Source organism: Alosa alosa, chromosome 6 (assembly GCF_017589495.1).
Source record: "Alosa alosa isolate M-15738 ecotype Scorff River chromosome 6, AALO_Geno_1.1, whole genome shotgun sequence".
Taxonomy (NCBI): domain Eukaryota; kingdom Metazoa; phylum Chordata; class Actinopteri; order Clupeiformes; family Clupeidae; genus Alosa; species Alosa alosa.
The window spans coordinates 34,266,182-34,291,774 of NC_063194.1; the positions used below are offsets into that span (position 1 = coordinate 34,266,182).

Sequence of the window (25,593 nt, forward strand, 5' to 3'; positions counted from 1 at the left end):
ATATCAACCCTGTAACAACAAACGTGAAAAACACAAAGATGCTTCATCATCTGAAAAAGTCTAACGATAGCCTTGGATTTTCAACGTAATTTGGTTTACACAATGTCAAGTCAAGTCAAGTCAAGTCGGCTTTTATTGTCAATTTCTTTACATGCACTGGTCATACAAAGAATTGAAATTTCGTTTCTTACTTTCCCATGCAGACATAGACATGCTTTAAATACAGACATAGACATACTATAGACATAGCCATAGACAATAAACATTAAATTGAAGTGCAAGACTGAAATATAGAACATGTATGTATCAAAATAGAAATATAGGACATATATATAAAAAAAAAATAGAGGTAGTTGTGTTGTATATTTATATAGTCTTAACAGTTACATGAAGTTTAAACTTGTGCTTGTGTGACCTGTATATTTACATTGATATGCAGTATGCAGTAATTTCAAGTATATCAGGCTTGATGTGAAGCAGCAACACGTTAGGCTGCGCAGTCACAGTGCAATGGCGCCATCTTGTGAAATGGTCGGCACTTGTAAATGCGCTGCATTAATTGTAAAACATTTTAAGGCAATAGGCTATAGCAGACTCACACGATATGAAGACGAAAGAAAGGAGGTCATCATAGACTGCGTCTTTTAGGAGGTTAACAATTTAAAAGGTCTAGGTATATTTCCCATTTTCCACATTTGGTGACGGGAAGCAAATCACCCCAACGTCACACAATTATATTGCAGGTGCGTGTTACAAAGTCCACGGGCTTCATTCAAGAGATTAGCAGCACTAGGGTTACTTTGTGAAAGTAGGTCGACTCGGAAGTTTCTGCTCTCTTGGGAATCTAGAGACGGCGGGGACGCAGGCTAAGCTAATTCTGGAAACGGTTTCATACGTGTTTCATATATATTTAGATCTATTCTGTTAGGACTATTTGTTGGAAAGATTTGCGCACTTGAGTCGAAGGATACCACACTTCATTTCAAATCAATGGTGTTCTACAGGGGAACTATGCTGGATATGTCAAAGTAAACATTACATTTCACAGATTTAAGGTCATGCTGACAACTGAAGAGTGGTATGTAGGCATCTTTTCCCATCTCATTGTAGTGCGTTTTTTTGTACAATAGCCACAGGTCAGCAAATATTCACAAATTCCATTCCCATGTTTGTTTGTCTACAGGTGACTCATAGTGATTCATACTGTAGGCCTATATGTGATTGGTGAAGCAATGTCCACAGTTTAGTTTTAATGTGACATAACCAGACTGGCTTTAACTGGCATGACAATTGTGTCAAAGCATTGGAGGCAGGGGGGTTATGCTATGTGTTTTGTCGAATAACACTTGGAGATGTGTGAGGGCCTACTGTACTTCTAGGATGGACACACTCTTAAAACGAATGTTGAAAACAACACAACTTGCATTTTTTTAAAACACATCTGTGTCCAGATGCGGACAACACAGTTTGTGTTGTTTCCAACACAATTGCTTTTGTTATTGTCACAGTATGTTTTTGTTGTTTTCAGTCTGGCTCAGAGTTTAACAGGCCACTGTCCTCCTCTTTCTCTTTCCTCGGTCTTTCTATAGGGTTATTGTAGCGTTCTCTGTATTTGTGATAGCTATCAGACTAGCCTATTTCTTGCACCGGCGCTGCCTGTCCAAGCCAAGCCCGGCTCTGCTGCGGGCCCAGGCTACAGGTGATGAGTGTGCTGGGGTTCGTCTCCTGTCCTGGCGCCCCTTGGAGAACTGGGACGCCCCAGAGCGAGAGGGACCTCTCGCAGCTGAGCCGGAGGAGGAGCATTTCGCTCCACCATCGTATAGTTCCCTCCAGCTTGACCTGCCTCCTCCCTACCCAAAGGTCAGCTATAATAACTATGGGAAAGGTTGATGGGGACTTCTTAATTCACTTTATTCACTCGGAGGCCAGAGCGAGGCTACAGGGTACACTTGCCATTACACCTCAGTGCAGCAGATAGTGGAGGTAATGCACTCCGTTTGCAAACAAAAAAAAAAAAACTCACTGAAGAAGAAGAGCGGTCTACCTGCAGAGCCAGCGAACCCTTCTTTTTCGGTGAGCTTTTTTTGCAAACGGAGTGCATTAGCACCATCTGCTGGACTGAGGTGTAATGGCAAGTGTACCCTGTTGCCTCGTTCTGGCCGCCGGGTGAATAAGGCCAATTGAAAAATACTCTGTATAAACTTGGTGCTTCGTTTTATGTGTAGGGACCCTCAGCAAGCTACTGATGAGGTTTGGTGCTGTTTTGAACAATATTACTGGTTAAAAAATCCTATTTTGGTAAGCGTTTCACTCATGGCCCTTAGCCAATCCACTGTTTGCGAATTTGGGGTTACAGTGTATACCGGAGCAAGCTCTGTAGTGGTTGATCAACGAAAAATACTGTCTCCACGGCTTATTTGATGTGTTTTAATGCAGAACAACTCCCTGGGGTCAATTATATACCCTGGTACCACCCCACTTTAAATAATACCCTGGTATCACCCCAGGTTATGTTGCGTTTTCTAACAGATATGATATAACTGACTGTCAATGGGAAATCAGATGAATTCATGCTCACTCATGCTCACTCTCGCCTCTGGCGTATGGTAAAACCATATCCAATCCACCAGATGCGTTAGGACAGCTAAAACATACAGACCACATCCATCTTGTGCTAAGGGAATCTTACATGTTAGATGTAGATGCTGACTGGGCCAATATGCTGGTTAATAGGATATGAGATAAGAATAAGGATGTAAGACAAGGATCAGCAGCTAATTAACTGAATGATAATGATGGATGGGTGGAATATGTAATTTTTGTGGAGAGAAACAAGTCTGGTATGTTTATGATGTTTTGTGTTTGTGCAGGACGGTCAACCTGCAGAGTCAGATTTCCAGGACGGTGCACCACCCTCCTACTCAGAGATCTGTTTCGACCAGCAGCACCAAGCACAACACCAACACACAGTGGTGTCTGAGCCTCAGCGGCACCAAGCACAACACCAACACACAGTGGTGTCTGAGCCTCAGCGGCACCAAGCACAACACCAACACACAGTGGTGTCTGAGCCTCCCACTCACGAGCTGCCCCCGTACCCTCTCCAGCAGCAGTGGTGCTGCCCCCGTACCCTCTCCAGCAGTAGTGGTGCTGCGCTGCCCTGCCCCCAAACACTCGTCCACATAGAGGTGACCAGACTCTAGGGTTGCCAGATGGGACTGGCAGGAGAATCTGCACACCATGCGTGCTGTTTACACCAAAATAAGGACGCGTTTTTCTTCAACAAAAAGCAAAGTATAAAGTATAAATACTCTTTTGAGTCCCGTGAGGGAGATTTGGTCTCTGCATTTATCCCAGTCCGTGAATTAGTGAAACACACTCAGCACACAGTGAGGTGAAGCACACATTAACCCGGCGCAGTGAGCTGCCTTCTACAGCGGCGCTCGGGGAGCAGTGAGGGGTTAGGTGCCTTGCCCACATTTTTCCTAATGGTCGAGGATCAAACCGGCAACCCTTCGGTTACAAGCCTGATGCCCTAACCAGTAGGCCACGGCTGCCCCATGCAACAGTATGCAACTGGCATACTAGATGGTATCAATAGCAAGGGATGGATGCCAAAGACAGTTTTCATCTCATGATTGTGCTCATGCCTTTGGAAAGGAGCAAAAGCTGGCTTTGCCGTCTATGGGACACAACCAAAAACAAGGATATTCTTTGGACAGTCACAGCTGAGATAGTAATTCCATTGGCAATTATGGCTTGGTTTGCTTGTTTCTTTTTGACACTGGGCTGGTGTTTCACTCACAAACCCCTAAACAGAACAGAACACTGATGCCTCGCCATAACATTCCATGATCGCTATGGTGATGCGCCATCTCTCATCCCAAGGAGGGTTCCAATTCCTATGGACAGAAGACCAGTGATGAAGTCACCACCACCAGTGACCACCGAGTTTAAACCACCCAGTGGTGTTTTTTTTTTTATCTCCATCATCAAATAATACCATGTGTATTACATCATCAAATAATACCATGTGTATTACATCAAATAATACCATGTGTATTACATACAAATGTTTGTGTATTACCAAATAATACCATGTGTATTACATACAAATGTTTGTGTATTACCAAAATCGAGTGTGTGTCAAAAGCATCTGAGACATTGAGCATGCATTTTTAAAAAATTTGCTTATGTGCATGTGTGTGATGTGGGTAGAGTGTGTGTCAAAGGCATCTGAGACTGAGCATGCATTGCGTGTGTGTCTTCACATCCATTTCAGACTATTGCAGCATATTTGGTTCTTTCATGTACCTCTAGTTTTGCGAAAGCCATCAGATTAGGGGTGGGCGCGGTATCTCAAATATACTAGATATGTCTCTGTTCCATTCTTTCACAAAAGCTTACATCACAGACCACTCAAAACTCAAGATCAAAGTAACTCAACATTAGGCACCTTGGTTTTGTTTATTGTATAAGACGTCAAATAGCTCATAGTTACCAAAATGATAACCAAGGTGCCAGAAGTGAACACACATGGATAGCTATAAAAAGTGGTTTCATACAAATGACATGGAAAAAATACTTTTATAGCCCTTGAGCCAGCTCCCTTCTATGTGATCTCAATGGCAATGCAGCTTTGGTTTGCACCTCCAACAGCCTACCTGTTACCCACCCACAAATGCCCATATGTTTGCGTCGGAGAATGTGAAATACATTATATTATTATATTGCAAATTGTTATTATTATATTGCAAATTTGTCTTTTTAAAAAAAAAAAAAGAAAAAAAAGAAGCAACACTTGTTTGGCGTTTCGTCTTCCTATCTCTCTCCAGTTGCCCTATCTCCCTCTCAGTAACTAAGTGAAAATAATCAACCAATCAATCAACCAATCCATCCATCACCCATCAACCAATCTAGAGCAATCAGAAGAAGGTGTGATGTCTAGGTCTGAAATTAGACTAGAGGCAAGATCAGTTCAAGAGCTGCAAAATGACAGCGGCTGTGTTGTTCGAAAATAGCAAGCTAGTAAGTTTAGTAGAAAATGGAAGGGGATGAATTGGTTCAGAAACGAAACAGCAAGGAATCAGACATGCCAGTTTTTTTTTTATTTCTCCTGGAGGATGTTGAGCAAGCGGTGCAATAAAACTATGCAAAAAAGGTATAAATATAAAATATACTCTTTTGATCCTGTGAGGGAAATTTGGTCTCTGCATTTATCCCAATCCGTGAATTAGTGAAACACACTCAGCACACAGTGAACACACAGTGAGGTGAAGCACACACTAATCCCAGCGCAGTGATCTGCCTGCAACAACAGCGGCGCTCGGGGAGCAGTGAGGGGTTAGGTGCTTTGCTCAAGAGCACATCGGCCGTTCCTACTGGTCGGGGTTTGAACCGGCAACCCTCCGGTTACAAGTCCGATAAGCAAACCAGTAGCCATGGCTGCAGCAGGTAACAGAATGTCGAATCTGTTTCATCATTTTAAATGCCACCCACTTCCAAACAAGTATGTGCAAGAGAAACAAGAGTCTTCGGTTCTCAAAGAGATAAATTCATCCAGTAAGAGAAGTAATTCCACAAACATAAGGGTGTACTCCACAGAAAACAATATTCAGTCCACAAAAAGATTTCAAACAGGAAAGTATTACACAAGGAAATCCAGCTGAGAGAGGTCCACCGCACACAAATTCACAGACCTCATGTTTAAGCAACGAAGTCAGTCTCAACCCAGTTTAGACAAAGTCCTTTTAGGCAAGTCCCTCCACTCGGCGGCCATATTGCAACGCTTTTTGGGCACTCATCGGGCATCCTTTCGGCAGAAATGCTTGGCAGGCGCTAAGGCTTCACGACACCAATCTTGCTCCAGCGGCGAAGTTCACAACACATGATTGGCACGATGTCTGGCTCAATGTAACAACACACCATATGATTGGCTCAATGTATTCACATTCACACCACATGATTGGCTCAATGTATTCTCGATGTTTTGCCGAGGAAGGGGTGGGATATGTGTAGACAATGGCCATATTGGCGTTACAAACTAGCCCCATGCATTTCCATGGAGGATTTTTTGAGTGCTGTGTCTCCTCATTAGAAAGTCTCTGGTTTAGATACTCCACAAACGAGTCATGTGACCTCCAGGTGAATTCACTCACTCGGGCAACCTGAAAAGGCCAAAAGGTGTTTCATAATAATGTCTCCACCTAGTGGTGACTATCAGAAACTGTGTGATTTTTAAACACATAGTGGGAATTTAATTACAGTGCATGAAAATGCATTGTTTTGTTATCGGAAGTCTTCTTCTTCTTCTAACCAAAATTTCTGCGTCTAATTCTGTTTCAACCGTTTAACGCAGAAACTTTGTTCAAACTTTGTAATCTAGGTCTTGAAAAGGACACTTAAGCAATTTATTTTTCACTTTTGTAAATTTTATAGTTTTTCAGATATTAACAAAAAACAAGCTTATTTTCCCCCATAGACTTTGCATTGGCATTATGACATCACAATGCGCTAATTAAATTGATTTGCACCTGTATCAGCTCCATCAAAGAGCCAGTTAAACTGATTGCACCTGTATCAACTGCTTTCTGCTCAACTAGGCCAACTCTCTCTGTGTCTCTCCATTCTACAAGGATACAAGGCACATGCCATCCAACTTCCTGTCCATTCATCCTCTTCAAACCATTCACTCATCCACCCATTAAACTATCTATCAACATCCATTAAACGATCTGCCTATCAACATCCATTACACTATCTACATTCAACTTTTAAACTATATACTCTGTCTCAGGCTTTAAGCATACAATCTGGCTCTCTTAAGACTACAGATCCTGTTCAACCATTTCCTCTGCCCACAACTGTTTCAAAATAAATGTCCTCACTACAATAATTCACTATTAAATAATTTAACTATTTAAACTACTCAACTATTTAACTGTTCAGCCATATCAACTGTCAGTTGTCATCATCGGCCACACTTCGTGAGACTGAAGAACTGTCTCTCTGACACTGTGATCAGCAGCACCGGAGCTCCACAGGGAACTGTGCGCTCTCCAGTCCTGTTCACCCTGTACACATCTGACTTCTGTTATAACACCGAGTCATGCCACATGCAGAAGTTCTCTGATGATATTGCAACTGTGGGGTGTATCAGGGACGAACAAGAGGAGGAGTACAGGAGCCTGGTGGAGGACTTTGTGCAATGGTGCAAACTCAACCACCTTCAACTCAACACTTCAAAGACCAAAGCCCGTTCTGCTGCCAGTCTCCATTGATGGGGTCAATGTTGAGGTGGTAAACACTACAAGTATCTGGGCTTACAACTGGACAATAAACTGGACTGGTCAGCCAATACTGAAGCACTCTACAAGAAAGGGCAGAGCAGGCTGTACTTCCTGAGGAGGCTGCGGTCCTTCAATGTCTGCAGTAAGCTCCTCAGGATGTTTTACCAGTCTGTTGTTGCCAGCGTCCTCTTCTATGCTGTGGTATGCTGGGGAGGAAGCACAAAGAAGAAGGATGCTGGGCGACTAGATAGGCTGGTAAGGAAAGCTGGCAAGGAAAGCTGGCTCTGTCGTGGGAGCCGAACTGGAGGGCATCACTTCAATATTAGACAAAAGGACCCTGAACAAACTGATCAGCATCTTGGATAATGAATGTCATGCACTACATAGCACTATTGTAAAGCACAAGAGCCTGATCAGCTGGAGACTTCGCTCACTGTCATGCACAACTGACAGACTCAGTCATTTGTCCCCAGGGCCATTGAACTGTTCAACGCCTCACTTAAGGGTAGAGGAGAGATAGACTTCTCTGCATAGTCTGTTTACATGCTATATTAGCACATTTGCACAACCCCCTCTGCATAGTCTGTTACATGCTATATTAGCTTTATTAGCACATTTGCACATTTGCACCCCCCCTCTGCATAGTCTGTTTACATGCTATATTAGCACATTTCCACAACCCCCCCCCCCCTTCCTCCTGGACTATGGCCGTACTTGATGCTTAATACCTTATTCTCAATACTTGACCAATGGCTGTAACCCTTTTACCTCAACCTATTCTTGCACTGACATCGTTTTGTTATATTATCTTGTCTACATTATACATTATTCTCTTATATGTCCATATTACTTCAACTGTATATTGCATCTTGCTTGTGTCTGTTGAGGGGTCCACGACCATGGCACCCTTGACAGGGACAACAAGGAAGCGATCATCCTCAACTGCACTCTGAATTACAGGCTCAGTCCCTGCCCTGTAATGTGTGATCATCCTTAAGCACACTATGTTGATATTTGATTTAGTTTATATAGTATATTTAGTGTTTTTTTTATCTTCTACTGTCTCTATTGTACAGTGTTTTTTTATTTGTATATTACGTTTTCTGCTGTAAGTGCATGTTGTGTGTGATGTCTGTATGCTACTGAGACCTTGAATTTCCCCTTGGGGATCGATCTATCTATCATGAGTCTCGCCAACTGTTTCCAAATAAAAGCTTGTTTTGCATTTTATGTAACTTTTACATTTTCTAGTTATCTTTGTATTCCTAATTAAAATTAATTACAATATGTAGATCTATAGGAGCATAACATTGTGCCAAAAGGTGTTTCAGAATAATGTCTCTAACTAGTGGTAACTATCAGGAACTGTGTGAGGTCTACACATAATTTAATGATCTTTTTATTCCTAATTAGTTTTTCTCAGTCGCTTTGGTGCTTTTCTCACATCACTATTAACATTTGCACAGCAGTTAGTGCATTTCTCAAAACAATTAGTGCAAACTGCAAAACCTAGTGGATAACCTGCAAAAGCACGTCACTTGCTCAAAATGGATAGTCCATTCCACAAAAGCATTTATGTCAATAAAACTGCCAGTGTCATCAAAATGAGAAGTCTTGACACCATCGTTTATGAACAAGATAGTCAAATGGCTTTGTCATGTTTTCATTACGACAGTTTATGCTCTAAGTGTTTTCCCATGCAAAAAAGGTCAGAACTCCGTGACACTACCTGAAAATGCTCAAGACAGCCCTATACAGTACTTGTACAGTCATTTGAAAACTACAGTAAAGTTACAAATTGCTGTAGTTAGGGGAGTAAGTGAGTACAAGACACTGAATATGTACGTTTCACAATTTTACTGTATATGCTCTTTGCAATTCTACAGAATTTGAACTACTGTAGTGTAATGTAGTTCACCAATTTTGTATGTAATGACTATAAACTAGTTTTATTGGGAATGACTATTCAGCATCCATAAATATAGTTCATTTTGACTGACATGACAAAGCAACTGATACATGTTACGCTGGCATCTCTACATTGACTGCCTGGTAAAAGTCGCATTGACTTCAAAGTATTACTTCTAACGTACAAAGCCATTAATGGCCAGGCACCAGAATATATTAAAGATCTCCTAGTCTCATATAACCCGCCCAGACCGTTACGATCACAGAATACTGGCCTTCTTGTAATTCCAAGAATCTCAAAAACGACAATAGGTGGCAGAGCTTTTAGCTATCACGCACCCCTCCTCTGGAATAATCTACCCTCCTCAATACGATTAGCAGACACCCTCCCTATTTTTAAGTCTAGACTTAAAACATACCTCTTTACTGCCTCCCATGGTTAGGTATGGTGCGGTGTGGAACTTCACCCATCTCAGGGATTTTGGAATGGACCACCCTGCTGAGTCCTCGTGTGACTGGCACCCCAGTCGCGCGTGAGATGGCGGTCACTGACCATACCTGCGCTGGTGTCGACTACCCCTCACCATGCCTTAGTTATGCTGCTATAGCATAGTGCCGTCATGGACTTCTCATGTGCCACGCCGCATGTGACACCTTTGATTGACCACATTGATTTCAAGTAATACTAACCCATTCTACAGCTCTCTTTCTTCTCCCTTACTGTACCTCACTTGTGAGGTTTATCACCACCAGTCATCAACCATCCGTGTGGCTGGCCCTCCTCTTACCCATCCCACCTGAAGTCCCATCCTTGACTGCTGTATTACTGTCCCCCTACCTGGATTCCTGGCCCGTACAGCCCCATCACCTGCCTATGACGACTCTGCCCGGATTCTGGCCTGTCTGCTGACCCACTACTGGCCCCCTGACAACTTTCTTTCCTGGACAATTCCGACGCCGGACTTTTGCACTCTCACTAAATCATGATTATGCTTTATCATACCGGATATGTAATCATCCCACCTTCTGTAACTTCCACCTCAGGTGCTTTAAACACCATGTGCTATTCTCCACACCTGACTGTCATATGCATTTGTCATTGTTATAGACCTTACTGTCCTGTATTGACCCTAGGCAGACGGGTCAGGCCCTTGAGTCGTGGATCTGCTCGAGGTTTCTTCCTATATGTATCTCCAATTCTAGGGAGTTTTTCCCCTTTTCCCCTGTTACCCCGGTTACCCTGTTACCCCGGTTACCCCTGTTACCCCGGTTACCCATGGGCCTTCCTTCTTTTCTTTTCTCCCTCTTTTCTTTTTCTCTGATTGCCTACATTCTGTAAAGCGCCATGATACATGTGTAATGTTTTGGCGCTATATAAGCACAATAAATTGAATTGAATTACATGTTCAAAAGCATTTGCAATTTGTTCAGAGATAGGAGAAATTGCTACTATGATGTGCACAAATGACTAAATGTTGTGGAGGTTGAACTAATAGTTATGAGAATTTTCATCCTGATCTGAGAAAAGCACCAAAGCGACTGAGAAAAACTGCAAAATTAAGTTGATTTTTATTTAAACTAGAAAATCGAGGAAATAGTTGAACAGGATCTGTAGTCTTAAGAGAGCCAGATTGTATGCTTAAAGCCTGAGACAGACAGTTGAACAGGATGTGTAGTCTTAAGAGAGCCAGATTGTATGCTTAAAAGCCCGAGACAGACAGTTGAACAGGAACTTAAGAGAGCCAGATTGTTTGGATGTGTAGTCTTAAGAGAGCCAGATTGTATGCTTAAAGCCTGAGACAGACAGTTGAACAGGATGTGTAGTCTTAAGAGAGCCAGATTGTATGCTTAAAGCCTGAGACAGACAGTTGAACAGGATGTGTAGTCTTAAGAGAGCCAGATTGTATGCTTAAAGCCTGAGACAGACAGTTGAACAGGATGTGTAGTCTTAAGAGAGCCAGATTGTATGCTTAAAGCCTGAGACAGACAGTTGAACAGGATGTGTAGTCTTAAGAGAGCCAGATTGTATGCTTAAAGCCTGAGACAGACAGTTGAACAGGATGTGTAGTCTTAAGAGAGCCAGATTGTATGCTTAAAGCCTGAGACAGACAGTTGAACAGGATGTGTAGTCTTAAGAGAGCCAGATTGTATGCTTAAAGCCCTGAGACAGACAGTTGAACAGGATGTGTAGTCTTAAGAGAGCCAGATTGTATGCTTAAAGCTGAGACAGACAGACAGTTGAACAGGATGTGTAGTCTTAAGAGAGCCAGATTGTATGCTTAAAAGCCTGAGACAGACAGTTGAACAGGATGTGTAGTCTTAAGAGAGCCAGATTGTATGCTTAAAGCCTGAGACAGACAGTTGAACAGGATGTGTAGTCTTAAGAGAGCCAGATTGTATGCTTAAAGCCTGAGACAGACAGTTGAACAGGATGTGTAGTCTTAAGAGAGCCAGATTGTATGCTTAAAGCCCTGAGACAGACAGTTGAACAGGATGTGTAGTCTTAAGAGAGCCAGATTGTGCTTAAAGCCCGAGACAGACAGAACAGGATTGTAACAGGATAAGAGAGCCAGATTGCTTAAAGCCCGAGAGACAGACTTGAACAGGATGTGTAGTCTTAAGAGAGCCAGATTTGCTTAAAGCCTGAGACAGACAGTTGAACAGGATGTAGTCTTAAGAGAGCCAGATTCTTAAAGCCTGAGACAGACAGTTGAACAGGATGTGTAGTCTTAAAGAGCCAGATTGCTTAAAGCCTGAGACAGACAGTTGAACAGGATGTGTAGTCTTAAGAGAGCCAGATTGTGCTTAAAGCCTGAGACAGACAGTTGAACAGGATGTGTAGTCTTAAGAGAGCCAGATTGCTTAAAGCCTGAGACAGACAGTTGAACAGGATGTGTAGTCTTAAGAGAGCCAGATTGCTTAAAGCCTGAGACAGACAGTTGAACAGGATGTGTAGTCTTAAGAGAGCCAGATTGCTTAAAGCCTGAGACAGTGTATTGTTGTTATTTGTTATCCTAGAAATCTAGAAGCACCCTAGTGACAGCAAATGTAATTTGCAGCCAGTGTAGTCTAGCAACTCTCCATTGGCTTGCGAGCTGGGAAAAAAAAATTCGGTCAGGCCAATCACATCGTGTAGCCCAGTGTTAGAGGCGGAGTGGCAATCGGGACGATCAGAGTTTTCCTGGTGGGCCGGCCGATGAATCTGCGTGATGCGGGCCGGCCCATGGAGTTCTTATTGCGGCCGCGAATCGTCGAATTCACATGTTGAGGTGTCGGATGTCCAATCAATAGTTATACCACTTGCTCACTGTCTATATGTATATTGTAGGCCTATATATATATATATATATATATATATACTTTTTTGATCCCGTGAGGGAAATTTGGTCTCTGCATTTAACCCAATCGGTGAATTAGTGAAACACAAACAGCACACAGTGAACACACAGTGAGCTGCCTGCTACAACGCCGGCGCTCGGGGAGCAGTGAGGGGTTAGGTGCCTTGCTCAAGGGCACTTCAGCCGCAGCCCACTGGTCGGGGCTCGAACCAGCAACACTCCGGTTACAAATCCAGAGTGCTAACCAGTGGGCCACGGCTGCCCCTAGTCCAGAGTGCTAACCGGTGGGCCACGGCTGCCCACAATTGTCATTCATGGTTACTCTGCACACTCATCTCTCTCATACTGATTTTTGTGTAGGCTAGCCTTAGTTTTTTATCTTAATTCATTTTTGTCTTATTCAGGCGTTACAGAACTTTAATCACAAATAAAAAAATGACAATTTAATTTGTTTGTACTTAAATTAACATAAGCCTAATGTGACTCCTACACAATTAAGCTTACCTAGTCACCATTAAACCACAGGTCTAGATTACCCAGAATTCCCCACTAGGGTGTATTCAACTGAATGAATGGAGTAGGAGACTGTACAAAAATAAAGCACTTTTATTTTTTGACGTAGTTTGTCATGGTATAAAAGCTGGATGAATAGATAGATGTACTCTAATCAATACTGTTGTAGTATTAAGCCGTATTCAGTATAGGGTACCCACGACAAAACAAATGCAAACCATTGAAATCATAATCTTCAAGCAAATGTTTCAACCCCCAAATAGGGCACACACACCGTAACCATGGCAAGGATGAGAAGGAAAACAAAGAAAAGAATAAGCCACCAAAATATAAAGAAAACAAACACAACTTGGAGGTGGTGTCACACACAAAGTACGCACATACGTAAATAGGCCTAATGCCACAGCTCCAGTATGACCGCTGCTACTCTAGCTTAAGACACCAAGCAAACTACCCGTGTGGATAAGCTATTAATATGGCTGCACGCTACCAGTATGAATGGACTATCAATAGGTTTGGATCAAGTACGCTACCAGTATGAATGACCTAACTTTGAATCAAAAGCACCTACCAGTATGAATGGACCTAGGTTTGGATCTTACCAGTATGAATCAAGCTTTAAATCGCTACCAGTATGAATGGACTAGGTTTGGATCACCGACAGCTATCAGTGTGGGTGGGCTATCAATAGGACCTCAAGCTACCAGTGTGGATGGACTATCAATAGGTTTAGATCAAATAAGATACCAGTATGGATATACTATCGATAGGTTTAGATCAAATAAGATACCAGTATGGATATACTATCGATATGAGCTAGGATACCTATACAAACGAGCTACCACTATATCGTCGGTTTAGGTAAGGCATCACAATACATGATAGGCTACACAATCAATGGTGGTGGGAAAAACAGTGGCTACAGGTCGTTCCTGAAAGTCACAAACAAAACCATCAGTTTCCTGCCCACTACATGGTTTACATGATATATAGGTTACACAGTCAATACACAACAGTTATACATTCCCCTTATTAAAATGTACCACATCTTTAATTAATTTACCTCTTTAAAATCCCCCGCAACTGCACGCATTTAGTCGGCTGACCTCTTGCTCGGAACCAACAAATCCAAGCGAACTACGGTTTAAAATACATACAAAATCATTCGTTGGTAAGACACTGTTTGTTACAAACAAGGCAATGAAAATGTTTTACTACCTGCAGATAATGTTGCACAAAAGCCCAGGGAAGCAAACGGGCAGGATGACTGCAGTGTACTGTGAGTAGAAATCAGACGGATACGAAATGCTGGTGAGCATCTTAAACGGCTTTATGCGTGAACGGCTTTAAAATAAACTTCACCTTACCCGCTCTGTTAAATCACCGCCGGCCAAAAATCCACACGCAAAACAGTGCTCTCACCACTGTGTTTGCCGCGCCATTCAATTTAAACAAAGGGCCTGCAACCCGGTAGCTATCTACCTGCTACAACAGGTCACGTGAATGACACGTCAGGTGAATGACACGTCAGGTGAATGAATCAGGTGACCGCCTAGCCTTACCCCACTCCTACCCGTCACACTAAGCTAGAATGGAGCAAAGCCTCCTGGGAATGTGTTTCTGGTTCATCCAATGAACCGATTGCAGGTCAAGTCTATTTACAGAAATGTAGGGGGATGAATGAGCGGCCCCTCGTCTAATAGCATGACCCTACAAACGAGGAAAGCTACAGGAGTTTTGACAGTCGATGGATTTGCGTGGTTGCTTGCTGTTTTACATATGGATGGAAGGCAGAGAGAGGTTAGCGGAGCTAAAGCATTGACGTTATTGAAACTAGCACAAGCTAGTCTTATGTTGATATGTAGCCTAGGCCTAGCCTAATGACTAATTAGTGGGCCACTCAGGCTGATAAATGGTTTGTGGAACTCGTTGGAACTGTCTATATGTAAGCCTATATATGCTTACTTTAATCAGTCTCGTACAAACCTATTCAAAGTGCCTGTTTTTTGTTTTCAATTATTTAATTACCTGTGTTATTAGGTTTACATTGTCTGTAGGCTAGGCCTTTTTTACATTTATACAGGCAACTATTGGAGTGCTATGATACCCAGATATGTCCTTGCATGATGCTTGAAATTTCTATCCACCCACAAAGCTGTTTTTATACTGCACTGTTGCATACAGTCTCTAGTTCCTTACACATTTATTGAAAGTGCCTGGTTTTGGTTGATTGGCTTGTTGAATTGCATTAGCACTATATATTTTGTTTGTGCTATTGATGTGTGTGCATGTTTGGGGAGTTGTTGATGGGAGGGGGGCCGGTGCCGTCAGAATTTTCTCGGTGGATTTTAGTGCCCCACTCCGCCCCTGGTGCCGGGGCACACTAGTGTGCCGTGACAGATCATTAGGTGTTCCGCAGAAAATTACCCAAATGTCACTCACTGGTCCAGAAAAGTAACTGTTGCATCAAAGAATTTAGAACCACATGCTCTCATTGATTGTATGACTGCACTATTTGTGGTATGCAGGCATTGTACAATGGGGCCCCCAGTATTCGCAGAATCATCACATATCCAGTTCATAACAACAATTAAATTAGATATAGTCACCTACAAATGAAACAGAGGGCGCTTGTTTTATTGAGCAGGTCTTGCATAGAAGCCATAGTAAGGCCATATCTGTGTATTATTTGAAATTTTAGGCTATGGTATGTTTATTTTTTTTTTCACACAGGATGTTAGTGTGCCGTGGGACATTTTAAGTGTCAAAAGTGTGCCATGGCACAAAAAGGTTGAAAAACACTGTTGTAGCCTATAGAGTATGTGGACGGGCTTAACATAAAGACGGCAGAGTTGTGACGGTTCCGCATGAATTCCCTGTTACTTGAAAATAAATAAGATGGATGCTGCAGCAGTCTGAATTGCGACTCGAGTTTTTTTTAAATTGGCAAATGTTTGATCAACTAGCCAGCTAGCTCCGCTGGTGGGAAAACGCATGGGACTCAAGAGTTGCCTATTCTATTGCGTGTAAAGGGAATTTGAAAGACAACCGTTTATCCCGCCCCTCGAATTGAGCACTGCCAATGGCTCTTGATGTGGGTCTGGCTCGAGAACATCAGTGTGTGTGAATCTGAGTGAGGTTTTGTGGGGACATCTTTGTATGTTAAAATAAATAAAGCTTTGTGGGGACGTGTGTGTGTGTGTGTGTGTTAGTCTAAGTAAGCGTTTTTGGGGGCATTAGTGTGTTTATCTAAGAAAGGCTCTACTGGGACCTCATTGTAAATGTGCACCCCGGGCACAATGCAAAAATTGCAATAAATGTGTGTACAATAAGGTGCTCTCAAGAAGTCAGGTGTTGTTCAACAGTTGGTCTAAGTATGCCTTTGGAAACACAACATCTGCATGTGTGCAGCTGCACTTAAGGTCACAAATGCAGGAGTAGAAAGCATATTCTTCACCCAATGGTTCAGTGACAAGACTTCTGTGAATAAATCAATCTATAAGGAATAAAACATTTATATCTGTACATCTTGTTTTTCAAATATTTTTAAGCCATGAAAAAAAATACCAGATTCCAGACAATTTTCCCTACACAACTAAGACAGGACATTTTTTTCCTGACATGCTTTCTGTGGTAAGACACGTTGTGGTTGCACAGTTACACCAAGTTCTCCTCCAGCCACGCAAACTGCTACCTCTTCTGCAGCTCCCATCTCCCTTTCACATTCCCCAATGGACTGATGATCTGCACCCCATACAAACTAGTCTCCTCCTCAGACTTTGTCTGGCCTCATCTGTGATGACACAAAGGACTTCCTTGAAGTGTTCTCTCCTCAGCCTGACAGCCTGCTCCTGTATGCTTCCTGGTCTCCTCCTGGGTCTGTCAACCCCATCCTGTTTAGGTCATTTTTCTGATCTTATGTGCTTGGGATTCTTTTCAGTTACTCGTCATAACCTTGGATCTTTTGTGTGTTTGTGTTCCGGGTGTAATAATAACGTATTCCGGTTTGCTCGTTTAAAATTAGTCTGACTTTACCTCCCTGTCCTGAGTCTCTGTGCCCTGACTGTGTGATGACACATACAGATATGAAAAATATATGTAGGCACATACATTTATACAATATGTTTTTATTTTATTTATAGGCCAATATAAGATACACTACCAGTCAAAAGTTTTGGGTTATTTAGAAATTCCCATTCCATACTTTCAGATTACATTATGTGCTTACATAATTGCAAAAGGGTTTTCCAATGTTTTCTCAGTTAGCCTTTTAAAATGATATCAGAGTAGTAAACAGAATATGCCTTTGGAACATTGGATGAATGGTTGCTGATAATGGGCAATATAGATATTGCATTAAAGATCAGCCATTTCTTTCTACAACGGTCAAGAACCCTTTTGCAATGCACATAAAATAATCTGAAAACTGCTGCCCTGATTAAAAAAAAAAAACAATGCAACTGATCTCAGCTGGTATTCTGTCTGTAATGGAGTGGAATGGAAATTTCTAAGTGACCCACCCCAAACTTTTAACCGGTAGTGTATATCTACATTTTATTACATCATATAAGTATTACACATACATGTCAGATTTGGGTTCCCTAGACTGTCCTAAAAAACACCTGATATATAGCATACAGAGTTGGCCCTTATAATGACCAAGACAGATCTAAAACACCTCGTATAAGCCCATAGATCATCACAGAATGTTTAAATCTTAAAATGTTGAAACTTCCACATATGAAATTAGCAGAAAACCCCTTAGCAATTATAAATCACAATGCATATAGTAGTTTTAGATTAAGTATAAGCATATATACTCTTGATCCCGTGAGGGAAATTTGGTCTCTGCATTTATCCCAATCCGTGAATTAGTGAAACACACTCAGCACACAGTGAACACACAGTGAGGTGAAGCACACACTAATCCCGGCGCAGTGAGCTGCCTGCATCAACAGCGGCGCTCGGGGAGCAGTGAGGGGTTAGGTGCCTTGCTCAAGGGCACTTCAGCCGTGCCTACTGGTCGGGGTTCGAACTGGCAACCCTCCGGTTACAGGTCCGAAGTGCTAACCAGTAGGCCACGGCTGCCCCAAAAATTAGATTAGTAGTAAATTAGTAGTAAAAAAAAAGATTAGTAGTAGATTAGAGACCAGACTCTTCTGTCGGTCCTTCCATATGTCTGTTCACCTGTTCCCATTACTGTTCACCTATTCCCATTACTGTTCACCTATTCCCATTACTGTTGCTACTGTTCACCTATTCCCATTACTGCTGCTACTGTTCACCTATTCCCATTACTGTTCACCTATTCCCATTACTGCTGCTACTGTTCACCTATTCCCATTACTGTTCACCTATTCCCATTACTGCTGCTACTGTTCACCTATTCCCATTACTGTTGCTACTGTTCACTGAGTGTCACAACATTCCTTTATAAAGACACTGAATACAATTGTGCATACTTGTCCCCATAAAGTCAAAGTCAAAGTCAGCTTTATTGTCAATTTCTTCACATGTTCCAGACATACAAAGAGATCGAAATTACGTTTCTCACTATCCCACGGTGAAGACAAGACATATTTTACCAATTTTAAGTCCACAGACAAACATAACATTCAAGTAAACAAAAAAGTAAGTAAATAAGTAAATAAGAGGGCACATATAATACTGAAAAAATAAGAGCAGCAAAATTTTGTTGAAATTGTGCATAGACAGTCAATAAAAAACTAGGGCAAAGTCAGGCCAATAAGAGGCTTGGGTAGTTCTGTTTGACCTGAGTAATAAAGAAAGTGGCATAGTGGTGCAAGTTATGTAAGAGCAGCAGAAGTGTTGTGTTTTCAGGACAACAACACCAAGTTGTAAAGTGTACAAGTGTGCAAGTGTTCAAGTGTGCAAGTGGAGTAGTGCAGGCGGCCATTGTGGGTCCAATGTCCAGGATGTTATGTAGCTGAGGGTGGAGGGGGGGGAGAAGGAGGGGAGAGTTCAGCATCCTTACAGCTTGGTGTATGAAGCTGTTGGTGAGTCTGGTAGTGCGGGGCGCAGGCTTCTGTACCTCTTCCCAGAGGGCAGTAGATCAAACAGATTGTGAGCGGGGTGACTTGCATCACTCACAATTTTGGTCAGCCTCTGCGGGTGAGGTGGGTGGTGTAAATGTCCTTCAGGGGGGAGTGAAGCACCAATGATCCTTCCAGCTGTGTTCACTATGCTGCAGGGCTTTCCTGTTGTATTCAGTGCAGCTTCCGCCCCACACAGCGATACAGCTGGAGAGGATGCTCTCAATGGTGCCTCGGGTAGAATGTGGTCATGATGGCTGGTGGAGCACTTGCTGCCTGAGTTTCCAAGAGGAAGTACAGGCGGCTCTCTTGAGCCAGTGATGCAGTGTTGGTGGTCCAGGAGAGGTCTTCACTGATGTGCACCCCAGGAATTTGGTGCTGCTCGCCTTCCACCACAGCACCGGTCGATGGTCAGTGGCAGGTGTTGGGTGTGACCTCTCCGGAAGTCAACAACAATCTCTTTGGTCTTGCTGACGTTCAGCAGGAGGTTGTTGTCCCTGCACCACGTGGTCAGATGGTCGACCTCCAACCTGTATTGAGTCTCGCAGCCCTTGGTGATGAGACCCACCAGAGTTGTGTCGCCAGCAAATTTCACTATGTGATTGTTGCTGTAGGTTGCAGTGCAGTCATCGCCAGCAGGGTGAAGAGCAGCGGACTGAGCACGCAGCCTTGGGGCCCCCTGTGCTCAGTGTGATGCTGCTTGAGGTATTGTTGCCAACATTACATTACTTGGGGCCTCTGACAGAGGAAGTCCAGTAGCCAGTTGCAGAGGTAGGTACTGAGTCCCAGTTTGTCGAAGTTTGCAGATGAGTTGTTGTGGTATTATGGTGTTGAATGCAGAACTGAAGTCTATAAACAGCAATCTCACATATGAGTCTCTTTTTTTTCCAGGTGGGTGAGGGCTGGGTGGAGGGCAGAGCAGATTGCATCCTCTGTAGACCGGGCTGGCTCGGTATGCAAACTGGAAGGGGGTCCAGGGTGGGGGGGAGAATGGCTTTTGATATGTGACATGACAAGCCGCTCAAAGCACTTCATGATGATGGGTGTCAGTGCCACAGGGCGGTAGTCATTGAAGCAGGATGGAGCAGTTTTCTTCGGCACAGGTATGATGGTGGCAGCTTTGAAACATGATGGGACGATGGCTTGCTTCAGGGAAGTGTTAAAGATGTCTGTGAAGACATCCTTAAGCTCCCCTGCGCAGTCCTTCAGCGCACGACCTGGGATGTTGTCTGGACCTGTTGCCATAAGATCACTGTTGAATCAAACATTATATTTCCCATATACACAAAGGGCCATGACTTAAATCAGTGATGTGTAAAATTCTTGTCCTTTCATTTTTGAATGTGTGTGTGTGTGTCAGACCAGGTGGTTGTGTAGCTGTTGTGCAGCTGGGCTGTGTGTTGTGTTGTGTAGCTGTGCTGTGTGTTGTGTTAGGTTGTGTAGCTGTTTATATTGTTGTGTTGTGTTGTGCTGTGCTGTGTGTTAGATGAGCAGAGCCCTGAGAGGGAGAACAGAGAGGAGCAGGACCATCAGAGATGCAGTCAGACCCGAGGCCTTAGACACCCTCACAGGCTGTGGGATAAACATGTTTCTCCCCTCTGGAAAAAGAAAAGAAAAACAAATGAGATGATGGATAGAAGAATGTCAAATGCTGCTAATAGAAGGCATGTTTGCTGGTAGCCTATTCCAGTTATGGAGGCAGTCAATAAGAGAGCAGTGTGAAGTGAAATCTTCAATCAATAACAAAGACAATTGTTTTCAGGTGAACAAACTGACAAACTGCAACAACACCAGCAAAACTAGTGTCACAGTGATGGTAAAGATGCTATTTTCTCAGCTGTTAAAGTTATGGATGTCATCATGCTTTGCTGAATTACATTTGGAACATAGGGAACAATTTCAGACCACAATAATTACAGTAAATGACAAACAGTCAGTGTTGAATCCTCTTTATTTACCTTCATTGCCATTGGCCAAAACCTGAGGCCCCAGTGAGATGCTGTCATGGAAATCAACAGATCGACGATGCCTCTGATGGTAACCTGGGTAACACAAGAAGAGAAAGAGGAAATGTTGCAACTCAGAATAGATGTCCTTTTTACAACTTAGGGTCTATTTATGGTAGTTAACAACTTCAAACTTGTTTGAGAGCGAAATTACAAAATGCTCAGAAAGTTGCAGACTGAAACAAGGCCCAATTCGATCGAAAAGTAACCACTTCTGACCTTGAGATTGGAGACAGAGTTTTAGTGAGGAATGTAAGACTACGTGGCAAGCACAAACTTGCAGATAAATGGGAGACTGACATCCACATTGTGGTGAAACGTGCTGGAGAGCTCCCAGTCTACACAGTAAAGCCAGAATCCAGAGATGGCCCCACACGACCCTTGCATGCATCGAGATCTCCTGCTCCCTTGTGGCTTCCTCCCTGTGCCAGAGGAAGTAGAGGAGCTGCCCCCCAACCCCAAGCCCACACGGCATGGAGTCAAGACACAACAAAGAGTTGCTGATTGTGAGACAGAAGCCACTCTGAGTCAAGTGATTCTGAAGATGAGTTTTTAGCCTTCCCTTCAGCCCCCTTAATTGAAGAACATCCATGTCACAGTTCTACTCAATTTACATCCCGCTACGACAATCCAACATCTGGGACAGATAGTATTCAAACCCCCGGCGCATCTGTAGGTCACAGACTCGATACTGAACCTGTGCCTCACCGGCCCGAGGTCTGTCTAGAGTCTTCTCCAGCCCTGCTTTCTGAGGATACGTTTGGCTCTGTCCCTGTCCCTCATCAGCTCAAGGATTGTCTGGAGTACACCGTTCAGCCTCCTGAAGATGCAGTCCCCTCCGCCTTGAGTGCTAAGTCTGTGAATCGCCCCGATGCGATGCGAATTCCCCAAATCGCAACGCTACCCTCCATGAAGACGCTTTGATGGGCGTTCCCTTTGGTAGATGGGTGGAAGCGGCAGGGCAAGCGGCAGGTAGCCTAGTAAACAACCAAACAAAATGTTTCCCTCCACTATTTTGAAATTACGGAGGGAAAGTCACATCTATAAATTAGTTTGCAAGTTGGGCGGTCATTTCAATCATGAACCGAAGACAGAGAGCCGTTTTTGCAACGCTGCTGTACCTGAGGAGGAGGCGCAAGCATAGGTACTGGGTTCGTCCCTTTCGCCTTGAGCGGGAACAACATGCACTGAAAAAAATGGAAATAGGGGGTCTTTGATTTGACACTAATAAATCTGGTATATGCAACACGATTGTTTTACATTCCGTTTGCAAACATGTTTTAATTAAGTAGATTTGAAGAGTTAATTTTGAATGCTGGATCTAGTCATTTTTCTCACGTTGATTGAAAGTGAAAATTTCATGTTCAGACATACTCCAGAGCAGCAGGTGGCTGTAATGCGTCCTTAAAAACACACGCAGTAGTAGAAGAAGTGTTTGAAGCGTGGTCTTATCGTATCGGATATCGTATCACTGAGAGAAAATCGGAGGAAATTGAGGATCGAGTTAGCCTACTGAAAGGTAAGTTTATCAACCTTTTAATCATGTTATATTAGACAGCATATCTCTTAGCAGTTTTCTTACAACTGTTGCAATGTTAAGCCTTGATGTCTTTTTTCCCCGGGCTTTTTTTTAACCAAGTTAGTCTAACCTACCATTAAACCAACACTAGCTATAAAGGTGAGACCGTTAGTTGGTTGGAAAATTAATAAATAAAGTATAGAGCTAAATATTGTCCATAGTTGGATAATGTTTGCCTACAAGTTTTATTTCCCTCAAAAAAGTTAACTTTGCAGCTAACGAAATGCTAAGTTTGCTATCTCAAATGTTAACGTTAAGTGTGATAAGGAAATTGACTTTCATGCTACTTTAACTGTAGCTGCTAGCATAATGGGACATTGGCAATATTAGTCTATGTAAGATGAACTGGCGGTTGTTTTTCGCCGTTTGCTGGTACTTTGGAATTTCATGGAGAATGTTAATGTTAGGGTATGTTGCATGCATGCACGAAGAAGCTTAAAAAGTTGTATGTTAATGAAAGCCTAGTCTGTGTGCGCGCCACGTGTGTTGCCAGCGAATGGCTGCCTATGTCGCAAACGCAAGGAAACCCTTTTACTGCTAGCTTAGCCACGTGGATAGAACAAAGGAAACCCTTGGACAGAACGATGTAAATGTATCAGCATTCAAAAAGTTTAGTTTTAGGAAGTTTGCACCCCACACAATAAAAATAAAATTATTTTCTGTTGCTTTGTAATATTTTGATGAATTGAATAGAGTTGATGTGATTTTTTTCCCTCTCCCATAGGTCCATGTTATTGCACACACATTCAATTGTAAGTACTGTCATCAGTTATATTGATTCTAAATTCAAATTAAAATAAGGATTAAAAAATGTATGTTAGTGTTAAAAATGTAACAATGCATGTGCAAGTCATAGAACATTTTCTTCATGCTTTGAACTTTAGTAGTACATTGTAAGCCTATCACTTTGTTTGTTATTGAGTTTAAGGTTGAAGTTTTAATGATGTCCCTATTGTTTTTTAATATCTGTTGCGGGGTGGAAATGTGGAGCTGTAAGGGATGCAAAGAAAAAGTATCAAGTAGGTCCACGCTCTTAAATCACTACAAGTTTAAGCATCCACATTTTGGACGTAGTGCTCGCTTTCCCTGTACATACCCACACTGTCCTTGCACATTTAGAACATGGAATGCCCTTATTGTCCACCAGAGAAGAACAACAGAGAAGCTGTGAGAGTCCAGATGGAAAAGACATTTGCTCTTCGAAGACAGGAAGTTGTACGAGAAACCAATGGTGGCAGACTTTATGGCAAGGTGTGCACTGTTTGAAGTCACAGAAGTTAGTGTGATTATTTATTTATGATCATGTTGATATTGATATTTATTCACATATTGTATTTGTCTAACTTTCTTTCTTTTTCCATAATAGTTTCCAGCAGTGGTTGACTTATAAAAGTTGGATTAACATGCTAATCAAGAATGTTTTTATTTCAGTGTGATATAGATGCTGGCCGGGAGTGTCTCCTGAAGGGACTTTGTATGTACATGGGGGAAGATGCTGAAAATCTTGTGCAGGAATATGTGGTATGTACATGAATTGGTGCTTTTCTCAACACTCCACTTATTGTATTACTTAAAGGAGAAGTTCGGTGTGATATTGACCTATAGTGTGTTGAAACATGATACCGAGTGTGAACTTTTTGTTTCATAGCTCATCTCGGCTTGTCTCCTGGGCTAGTTAGCCGATGCTACCAACAGGTTTTCAATGGGGGAGCCTCGGGCATCTAACCTGGCAATAGCCAGATGAATTTCGCTCCGCCTAGCTCCACTCATCCATCTGGAACCGATCCATTGAAGTGTTGCTTCAGAAGGCTGGGCCTAATCAAAAAATGCTTGCATATGATTGAATAAGCCACTTGTCCGTCATCTATTGACGTGCTACTTCAACCACTCACATCGAAGCCAACCCGTGACGCTAATAACAGACTCACAGTCGCTTCTACGCTATGTCACATCTATGTAACTCCCGCCCTGCGTCCTGATTGGCTAAACCATAAAGTTGGTTGGAGAAATCACTCTCAATGGAAGAGGTCCCAGATGGATGTGAGTGAAGCTAGGCGGAGCTAAGCGGAACGACATTCATCTGGCTAGGGTCAGGTTATCGGGCATCGGCCTAGCCATGCAAAGTAGCTCCACACTTCATTGGTAGACTTCCGAGGGCCCTGGCATTTAAAACGAGACATTGAGAACTTTGAAAAAGCACTGGTAGTTTATTTACAAGACGATTTATACAGACAGTACCTTCAGGAAGTTTACTGTTTGCCGCCATCTTGAATTCAGTCACGGTAAGTCGTCGGGGACGAAGTATTTAATGAACAGGTATGATAAGGGATCAGATTCCACAAAATAATTCCGTGGAAATGCATGGATTCCAGTTGCTGCTACTGGAAGGAACTGGAATCCATGCATTTCCACGGAATCAACCGTCCTTGGACACTGTGTACTGTGTGTATCACTAATTCCAATTGGGTTAATGCAGAGACTGTATTTCCCTCATAGGATCAAAACAGGAATTATTATTAGTAATTATAATAATAATAATAATATTATTAAATGGAAGACATGTAAGAACCCTGCTACTGGGAATCATTGTCATGCACACAATTTTGATATTTCCTCAAATACATCATTTATTCATACAAAATTTACATTTATGCAACTGCATAACAAAGGTTCAACATTAGAAATTGAATGAGGACAACCTCTCAAAGTAAAGTAAATATCTGTCTCTCTTCCGGCATCTATCACCATTTGAAAGAATTTCAATTTAATCTCATCCCTTTTCTCATGTGCCTCTCATTTTCCTTCTTTTTTTCCTGGACGTAAACATCCCTGAGGCTCTTCCACCTACTTCTACACTCTTGCTCTGATATAAAGGGGTGTGTGTGTGTGTTTGATAAATGCCCCCCT

The 25,593-nt window shown here is 42.6% G+C and overlaps 1 protein-coding gene and 1 long non-coding RNA gene across 2 annotated transcripts; one reads left to right on the top strand and one right to left on the bottom strand.

Annotated features, from left to right (window-relative positions):
* Nucleotides 1–808: 808 nt before the first annotated feature.
* On the top strand, nt 809–3,352 carry LOC125296654 (atrophin-1-like). The gene is made up of 3 exons (XM_048246686.1): nt 809–1,078; nt 1,590–1,860; nt 2,871–3,352. Exons 1-3 carry the CDS (start codon nt 1,059–1,061, stop codon nt 3,201–3,203), a joined length of 624 nt encoding a protein of 207 aa, XP_048102643.1. The 5' UTR covers nt 809–1,058; the 3' UTR covers nt 3,204–3,352.
* A 10,326-nt stretch (nt 3,353–13,678) lies between these two features.
* LOC125296687 lies at nt 13,679–14,554 on the bottom strand. The gene is made up of 4 exons (XR_007193830.1): nt 14,416–14,554; nt 14,267–14,325; nt 14,112–14,185; nt 13,679–13,980 (listed from the first exon to the last, which is right to left on the bottom strand). It is a non-coding gene; the product is annotated as an uncharacterized LOC125296687 (long non-coding RNA).
* Nucleotides 14,555–25,593: the final 11,039 nt, after the last annotated feature.